We start from the raw sequence: 9,548 nt of genomic DNA, 5'->3' as shown, positions 1-9,548 counted from the left end.
GGTGTCCAGGGTTATTCCTCCCCAAGTGCAGGACCCTGCACTTGCCCCTGTTGAACCTCATGATGTTTCTCACCGCCCAGTCCTCCAGTCTGTCCAGGTCCCTCTGGATGGCAGCACAGCCCTCAGCTGTGCTGCCCTCAGCAACATCTTCTGCTACAGCTTGGTAGGGTCTGAAGATTCCTCAAAAGAAAGGGCTTGTAGAAATTATTGTGAAAAAAAATAAAGAGAGGAGAAAGGAATATGACTATTGACCAACTTAGCCCTTCAGGTACATGACCTGTATCATTTAGAAAGCCTTTGAAGCACAGCTGGGAATGAAGCAAACATATACAAAATTCAACCTYGCTCTGAATCAGGATACCTTTTTCTCTTTGAATACACGTTGGTTTTTTTTTTTTTTCCCCCAAACAGAATCATATACATTCTCCCTTTGAAAAAACATACTCATCTAAAATACTTTCATACTTTGTGCAATTTATCCTGAGAATATTCAAGTCCTACTGAATCTTCTGAACTTAGGGATAAGCATACATTTTGCATGACTTTTTACTTCTGCTATTATTGAAGAAAAAACACAGATAAGTAAAACAAGCCATAGTCTGCATTCAGTTTATGCATTCTACATAAAATAGTTCATTAAAGATCACCATGTTCTATCTCTAAACAATTTTTGCAAACTATAGGTCTGTATGAACATCATCACAAAAAAAAAGTAGTAATAATAGGATTAATGTGGGAGTCTGATTAGGTCTACCAGACTTATAGCTGTGAAAATGATATGCAGGAATAGACCTTACTTGTATTTGAAACCCGAGGCCAAGTAAAGGGACTGACATTTGGAAAACCTAGAATGTTATTTGTAATTTTTTGCTAGATATAGTAATGAATTTACAAACTTGGACTACTCCAAAATCATTTTTAGTGTGCTCAAACCTATTTTTAAAGGCATCACTGTGCAGTCTCAATGGTTTTATTCAATACTTATACACTTGAGCAAATAGGATGAATTCTAATGATATAAAAATTATCATTTCTAAGCATTTGAGGATGTATGCTTTCTTTGAATACTCAAAGAGATCTCATTGGCTTCAAAGGAGATTGTGTGCATGCTTCTGGTAACAGGTATTTCTGTAYTGAGAATGAGGGATGTATTGAGGGATGACGCTGGCCTGGCAGCAAAACTGCCAATACGACTTTTGAATGACTTAGGTTTCCAGGATTTGGTCTGTATTTGTGAAAAAGGAAAACAGAATCTATCTCCCAAAGATATTGATATATAGCATAGAATGCTTCCCCTGCTGAATCTAGTTCTGTAGCTCAGTCGAAAGGGTTCTTTTAGCACCATAAACCATGAGGCTGAAGCCTGAACAATTTATGAATAGCAACTGTCAAACTGATTGAATTTTTTCTTTACTTTTCAGTCAAGGAGTATTTGTTATTACTTGTAATATTTAGAAAGTCATTTTCAAGTTGCAGTATCGAAAGCCCCTCAGATAAAAATATTTTATAAAATATTAATTGGTCTAACAGAAAGAAGTGTTGGTGCCCATTTTGTTTGAAACACTTAATTTTCAGGGGAATCCTTGAGGGCAGCAGAAATACATGCATATTATTACAAATGAGAAGAATTATAATTCAAAATACTTACAGAACAATGATTTAATAAAGTATCTCAAAACACATGTAAAATAGGAAAGGGTCAATCAAACAAATGTAATAACACCCACAGGCAAATATAAGATAGCCAATTGCTTGTCAATCTAAAAAAGAAAAAAAAAAAGAGGAAAGAAAAAGAAAGTATAATAGGCATTATTCCTACTCTTAAAGATTAAATACATGAAAACTTCATAGATTTTGCTAGAGAAAATATTMTGACTTTTCTGTTCCAGGATCTTGGAAAATGAAACAGTAGCCTAGTACTARGTAACCATTGTGCCCTCAGATACATATTTATTATGGATTTCTCAGTAGGTCATTTAGCGACAGACTGAACACACCTTTAATGAAGAGTAATACATTGAAGATTTCATTTTAATGAAGAACTACTCCTTACGGCTCAATATTTCTGAAAAGGTTTCTAATCTACAAAACTGATACATTCAGTTAGCTTTGCCTGAAGTTGTAAAATGTTAAAGATAGACTTAAAAAGTTAATTTACTAAATGAGAGCAGCTCTTTCTCCTTACARCCAGAGAATAAGATTATATTAGAAGACAATAAGAAATACATAAAATATTCTACATTTTTTTTTCTCCTGATGACTTCTTTTCTGAAGCTACATTAATTTCTGGGGATGTTTTTCACTCTGCAAAAGTTATGACGTCCTTTATATTTTGCAGCTAGTGCTAGCAGACACCTTAGGAATTCTCCTGTGGACCACCATTATCTTCCTCCTTTCTTCCTCCTTCCTCTTTTCAGGGTAGCAAACTCAAAGTAACCACCTTTATTAAAGTTAATTAAGAAGTTTGTTTTTTCATCCAGCTCATGATGTGGGGCTGTAAATTTAAACTCTCCCTGTGACAACATGATCACAATATCAACTGTTAAGGAAGCCAAAGGAGGGTACAGTTGGGCTTAAGTATTGGCTTCCACTTGGAGACCTCTTATTCATGATTACATGCAAATAAATACGCATCTTTATTGGGAGGAAAAAAAAAGCCAGCAATACACTTACAACATTTACAATATTGAAGCTACTGATGGCTGTGGCAGCCCAACAGGACAAGCATCGAGGATGAGGACACAGTCCTATGCATTATGCTAACCCATGGCACCCGCTACTCTTATATATGCTTGAAAAGAAGGTAATGTCATCTCATCCCTCCTCAAACTCTTCTTTGCAGCAGTTTTTTATTGCATCTCTTCAACAAGAAGCAAAGTCCTAAGTTTCAGTTCTTTAGTATTTATGTTCAGAACAAAGTACTCTTAGTTGTGCTTCATCTCTGCTTCATAAACTGAGCAAAGCCTAAATTTCTTATGTTTCTGATGCCTTAGGTACACTGAGATGGTAATGAAGGTATGTAAGAGGCAGCTGCTTGCAATCACAGACAAGTACATCTTGACTTTAGATAATTTCAGGTCAGAGAGATCCCTTATGGTATCTTTTGCATCCAGGGCCCAGTGGGCAGACCAGGTTACAATATGCAACAGCGATCAGTTTCTGGAGATCTGAGATTCAGCTTTAACAGAATTGTAATGCATAGGCATCTATTGTCTAGAGAAAAACGATAAAACATTGGCAAGTTCCTATGTTTATCATCAGTTTGTTGTCTCTCTGGTTGCTTACTGAAACATTCATTGCTATATTTTTCTGTACAAACATTCTCCAATCACTGAAGTCAGTGGAGGTTTTAGCTCCACTTTTAGCAACAGGGGCCTATGGCTCCAAAACTGAGTTCAACATAAGATGATGAGAAGGTTTAGAAAACAAGCTACTGGGGATCTATTTTGTTACATATTTTAAAAGAGTTTTCACTGCACTAAATTATTCATAAATGCAAAATCAAGTGATAAAATGCCAAGGATAAAAAAAGGACAAAAAAAGGGAAAAAAAAAAAAAAAAAAAAAGGAAAAAAAAGCAGAGAGAAGAGCATAAGCCCAGTGCCTTTGGAGCAGTCCAGGATAGAGTTTTTTGTCAGTGCCTAGTCTGAGAAAAAAATACCATTAGGGTTAGGAACAATAGTCTAATGGCACATTCCCAGGTCCCAGCATAGGGAGGTTATGACCTCTGATTAATGAGGCTGAAGCTGGGAAATGTGAATGTGAACAGCATGACACTATGCTGCCAATGGCATGGTCCACAAGAGCAGCCAAGTCCTCATTCACTGCCATGATAAATAAGTCTCCATGAGCTCCCAGAAATAAAAAGTCCCAGAAAGAGATGATAATCAGGTTAAACAAAATAGACAAAACAATCCTCTCCATAGGCCAAGGCAATACACTTCTATGTATAGTGTAGTGCTTTTGTAGCATTCTCTAGGCTCAGTAGAGAGTTCCAAAACTCAGAGCTAGAGTTGGTTTACATAAATTTTATGATTTTCTATAGTGTTTTTTAAAGACAGTTTTATGTAACTATGCTTATAAGGGTGTTYTTTTTTTTTTTTTTTTTTTTTTTTTTTTTTTTTTTTTTTAGGAAACTTCTTGACGCTTTTCCTAATTTGAAATTGAGATTGGAAAGATACTGAAGGAATAAGAGCTCCTTGAAAGACAGAGGCAGTGCCTACAGCACTGATTTGGACACAGCACCCAGCCAGGATATCTAAAATGGACAGTGGAGGTGTGTTGAACTAAGGTCATGGAAAGGTGTGTCCTGAGATTATAACTGGAGCATTTTTTAGCAAGTCAGGATGGATCCATTGAGCAGACTTGTCAAAGCATGGGAGGCATGAAGGAAATGGCTAGAATTCAGGAGTAGATAGAATATCTAGTTAGAAGTGCAGAGCCTTTCGTAGACCCAGACCTCTTCCTTCTGCACTATGCAGTCTAGTGAAACAATCTGTTCTCCGCTCTTTTGCATGGAAAAGATGAAATAATGTTTTGTTTGTTTAGAGTTGTCTAAAAATTACTCTACATAGCCTTGATGATTGGCAAATGTGGGAAGTGTGAACTGTGTGTATGTAACCTAAAAAGATACAGACTTTCAACAGGAAAAATGTAAAGTGTTTAGAAAACAGAAGCTGTTGGTGCAAAATTTACCTACAGAAATGGCCTTTAAATAGATATATCAATTAAGCATATTAAGTGTAAAAAAAAGATCAAAATATTCAAACATTGTTTTACAATCTTAACTATAAACCTATTAGAGTGTCTTCACAATATAGTCTGGATGAATGTTATGCCAAAAAAGGGTGAATATCTGACAATCATTAGAAGAGGATTTACAAAATCCCAGACATCCACCTGTGATTCTTAGTCCCATGAAACTTTTAAAATGCATATTAGAATAGAATCCCTTTTTTAAGCCATTTTTCTTTTAAAATCATTTTCTAGTTGAACAAGCCCCTGAATGCTACATCCTTAACTTCTGTAATTCAGCTTAATTCCTGCAAATCTGAGGCGGTAGTCCCCAAACCTACGAGACATGTACAGTCTGTAACCATCAACAGATTAGTATAATAACCCCACAGAAAAATAACYGGTCAGTCTTAGAATGATATATAACTAAAAATAAATATACTCTTCTTTTTTTCCTCTTCCACTTAAGATTTGATGCCTTTGCATATATTAAAAAATTAATGAAAAAAAAATGCTGTTCTAGAAAGATAGCCATATAAATTTTTGAATGAAGAAAAGGTCTTTCAAAGTAAACATATCTCTAAGAAACTCAATATTTGACCCAAATACACTTAGGTATGAAACCTRTATCACAAGAAAATGAAAATCACTGTGTTTATTTAAGGATGTATGTTCTTTACAGGCATTGCTGTTTTCAATTAATTAGATCCAAAATCTGGAAAAGCGTTTAAAACAGGGAGCCAGCAGTAAAGATGAGCATAATCCACAACCATGGAAAGAAAGAATACTTACGTTTTTATGACCAAAAAAAGGATAGTAATCAAAACAAGTAATTGAGACAACTAATCATATCCAGAGTGTGCAAAATTATGGGTAAGAGTATGCATTGACATTAGCTAGGAAATGATTCATAGATTTTACGAAAGGATGGATGGTTACGATTGAGTTGTCTGATCTTTTACGTAATATAAACTGTAGAGCTGTCTAGTATGGTTTTCTGAGGACAGCCCATGACTGCTGCTAAATCCAAATGTGGAAACCTAATCCCTCTTGGGGCCATTGTACCTACTACTACCCTGTACTGTCCTGTGCAATATTTAAATAATTATCCTACCTGGATGCGACTGTGCAACATTCTCTGGGTGTYCCTGCTTGAGCAGAGGGGTTGGACTAGATGATCTCTTGGGGTCCCTTCCAACCTCAACTGTGATTTTGTGAGTCTGGGATCCAGCCTTGGCCATGGCAAGAGACAAGCATCTCCTTGTGGCAGTTCCCCCCTTCCAARAAGAGGTTCTGCAGTAGGCGAGATGTCCCTCAGGAAACACTTGCATGGGGGCTTCAGGGAGACCTCGAGCTCCTGCTGCACATGTATGACCTCAGGTTGCTGAAGTTAGCAGATCCCTTCTTCCCTTTGGAAGGACAGAACAACCCTTAGGGGCTTGAGCTGAAGCTTGGCTGTTCATTTTTCTCCATTTTTGTTTTTGTTGTTCTTCTTTTTTTTTTCTTTTTTAGGAAATGACTCTTTTCCTGGAGGGGGGTCTCGCGCCCCGGCCCGCGGGCAGGAGCGGGCGGCGGGCGCGGGCGGGGGCGCGGCCGCGGAGCCCCGCGGAGCCGGCGCAGGGCGGCGCGCGCGGCCAATGAGCGCGGCCGGGGCGGGCTCGGCGCCGCCGCCGCCGCTACTTAGTCTCGCGCGCGGGGCCGCGTAGGCAGAGCCGAGGGCGCTGCGCRGGCGGCGTAGCGGGGTGCGCACCGGCGGGACGGAGCTCGACCCTGCCCTGCAGCACCCATGGGGACAGGGCGACTTTGAAGGAGTTTTTTTTTTAATTATTTTATTTTGTCTTTTTTATTTTTTTTTTCCCTCCGTGGAGCTGGGCGATCACGGGTACGGAGCGGGCGGCGAGAGGGACCCCTCGGTGGCGAGCGCGGGTGCTGCGCCCCTGCCCGCAGGATGCGCGTTGCCTTTTCCTAGGGGAGCTTCCCGCACCCCGCCCCGGGCAGCAGCAGCAGCAGCCCCGGGGGCAGCGCCGAGGCCGGCGCCGCTCCAGCCGCCTTCCCTTCCCGTCCCTCCTGCGGCCGCGCGGGGCGAGCCGAGGGCTCGGGGCCGCGGGCAGCGCGCGCGGCGGCGGCGGCACCGGCGCCAACTCCGTGGCCCGCGCAGCTCCGCGCCGGGGCCGCCGCCTGCTCCCGCGGGGCCGCCGGGGCTCGGGCAGCGCCCCGGGGCAGGGGGCGGGACCCGCACCGGGAGTTTCTCCCTTGCACCGGGGAGGGAGGGACGGAACGGGAGGAAGAAATGGGGGTTAGGGCGGAATCGCTGAATTCTTTTGTATGTGTCTTGATTTTTTTTTTTTCCCTCTCTCTCACTCTCTCTCTCTCTTTCTTCCCTCCTCTCTCTGTCTGTGCTCTTTCTTCTCTCCTGTTCTTTCTCTCCCTGCCCACCCCACCCTTCCTCCAGATCTGGCGATTGCTGCCCTCGCCTTGCCCTGTCATTGATGGGAAATCAACTGGATCGCATCACCCACCTGAATTACAGCGAGCTGCCGACCGGGGACCCCTCGGGGATTGAGAAGGACGAGCTGCGAGTCGGGGTCGCTTACTTCTTCTCGGATGAGGAGGAGGACCTGGACGAGCGAGGCCAGCCAGACAAGTACGGCGTGAAGGGCTCGGGCAGCCCTGGCCAGGAGACGCCCACCCACCACCTCCACCACCAGCTGGTGCTGAACGAGACCCAGTTCTCCGCTTTCCACGGCCAGGAATGCATCTTCTCCAAGGTCAGCAGCGGCCCCCAGGCTGGAGACCTCAGCGTCTACTCCGTGTCAGCGCTGCCTGCTCTCTGCAAGCCGGGAGACCTGCTGGAGCTGCTCTACCTGGGGCCGTCGGAGCCCCCGCCACCACACTGGGCCGTCTACGTGGGCGGTGGGCAAATCATCCACCTGCACCAGGGGCAGATCCGCCAGGACAGCTTGTACGAGGCGCCCGCGGGCAACGTGGGCCGCGTGGTGAATAGCTGGTACCGCTTCCGCCCGCTGGTGGCCGAGCTGGTGGTGCAAAACGCCTGCGGGCACCTGGGCTTAAAAAGCGACGAGATCTGCTGGACTAACTCGGAGAGCTTCGCCGCCTGGTGCCGCTTCGGGAAACGGGAATTCAAAGCCGGGGGGGAGCTGCAGGCGGCTGCTGGCACCCAGCCCCAGCAGCAGTACTATCTCAAGATCCACTTGGCCGAGAACAAGGTGCACACGGTGAGGTTCCACAGCCTGGAGGACCTAATACGGGAGAAGCGCAGGATCGATGCCAGTGGCAAACTGAGGGTGATCCAAGACTTGGCCATAGTGGACGGGAAAGAGTAGCGGGCAGCGGGGCTCCGTGGCTACGTTTCCTCCTCCCCCGCGCGGGGAGGCCAGCCTGCCACAGGGACAGGAGGCTGCACCCTCTTTCCGTGGGACGCGACTGGAAGCAGGATCCATGGCAACATTCCAAAAACCAGCATTCCTTACACCCATAGCCAGTATTTTGTTTGGCTTTTAGTAGCATTAATGCTGAGAGGGAAGAGCGGAAGAAAAGAGGGGGGAGGTGCACGAGAGCGTTCTCTGAGTGTGTGGACAAAGTCTCTCCTGTCGATYGATGTTGACCATTCTAGCAACATGCTGAATAAAATTTCAAATTGAAATTTTTTTTTATTTTTATCTCATGGCTTTAATCCATGATAAGTTTTTGAACATGAGGAGCCATGGATGTGGATTTAGCTAAATGAGGTTTTTAGCTAACCCTGGCCTCGTAGTTAACAGAAAGCATCAGTTGTACTTTGCTATCTGGGGGAGGGTGGGGGTGAAGGGGAGTGAGGGGGGCAGCAAATGCCTGTTTGTTTTGTTTCTCAACACTGTTTCTTCAGCCTGTAGCTGCAACCCACATTTTGTTCCAGCCAACTCTAGTAAGATATTAATAGGGGAAAAGGCTCTTGCATTTCTAGTTGAAACTGCTTATATTTTAAATACATCTTTTTTTTGTTTTGTTCTTCCTGTTTGCAGCCTTCTGCTAAATACAAGGATAATGCATAAGCTCTTTCCACCCACCACCCCTCTTTAATTAAAGAAAGTTGGCAAGCAGCTGTCTTGACACTAAACTTATTTGTTACAAGAAGTGGTGTATTCTGGAGAACAATATGCTCAGCGTTGCTCAGCCTCTAGTATCTCCAGCTTGAGCTATGGCTTTGTAATGTTCCTCATTGCACCACTGCTTCCACAAGTCTTCACGGCTCAACAGAGCTCTCCAAGAGAGAGAAGAAAAAAAAAAAAAGGGGGGGGAGGGGTTAATTTTGCATGTTGCCTCTCTCAGACAGCAGTTTGTTGTGTATTTATGATTCCAGTTAAACAAGAAAATAGATGTAATGTGACAAAGTTCAGCTTGCATTTCAAACTCCAGACAACTTAAAAACCACGTTCAGCCTAAGTTTAAGAATCCAAAGCTGCATAAAAAGATGCCTTTCAATGTGACGTGAACAATGCCTGTCTGTCTTGCAGATCCTATTCACTCATTGTTTAATTCTCAAATTTGAAGTGAAAGATCAGAATATGAAATACCTTAAATCTTTATTAAAAATAGGTATAGTGGGATATTTTTAAATCTGTCTCTTGTTAGTCTGAGCTGCATACAACTTGTAATAAGCAATTTGCCTCTGCATGTTTCAGTGTTGGAAAGAGAATTCTTTTTTTTTTTTTTTTTTTTTTTTTTTCTCACCCACTCTTAATATTCGATGATAGACTACAAGTAACACCTCTCTACTTTGCAAATGCTCCACTTCATGTTGATATACTATTTCCT

The 9,548-nt window shown here is 43.0% G+C and overlaps 1 protein-coding gene and 1 long non-coding RNA gene across 2 annotated transcripts in view; one reads left to right on the top strand and one right to left on the bottom strand.

The window, feature by feature from the left end:
• LOC112945467 overlaps window positions 1–7,336 on the bottom strand; it is an 82,860-nt gene extending 75,524 nt beyond the window's left edge. The window contains exon 1 of the long non-coding RNA XR_003249014.1: window positions 7,253–7,336. This is a non-coding gene — a long non-coding RNA (uncharacterized LOC112945467). The remainder of the gene's footprint in view (window positions 1–7,252) is intronic.
• FAM84A (family with sequence similarity 84 member A) lies at window positions 6,553–9,437 on the top strand. The gene is made up of 2 exons (XM_026037078.1): window positions 6,553–6,615; window positions 7,186–9,437. Exon 2 carries the CDS (start codon window positions 7,223–7,225, stop codon window positions 8,075–8,077), a length of 855 nt encoding a protein of 284 aa, XP_025892863.1. The 5' UTR covers window positions 6,553–6,615; window positions 7,186–7,222; the 3' UTR covers window positions 8,078–9,437.
• The last annotated feature ends 111 nt before the right edge of the window (window positions 9,438–9,548 follow it).

This window comes from Nothoprocta perdicaria, unplaced genomic scaffold (genome assembly GCF_003342845.1).
Source record: "Nothoprocta perdicaria isolate Ctin4 unplaced genomic scaffold, notPer1 scaffold_19, whole genome shotgun sequence".
NCBI lineage: Eukaryota > Metazoa > Chordata > Aves > Tinamiformes > Tinamidae > Nothoprocta > Nothoprocta perdicaria.
Note: the sequence above shows the minus strand (reverse complement) of the source record. Positions and strands in the feature narration are given on the sequence as shown.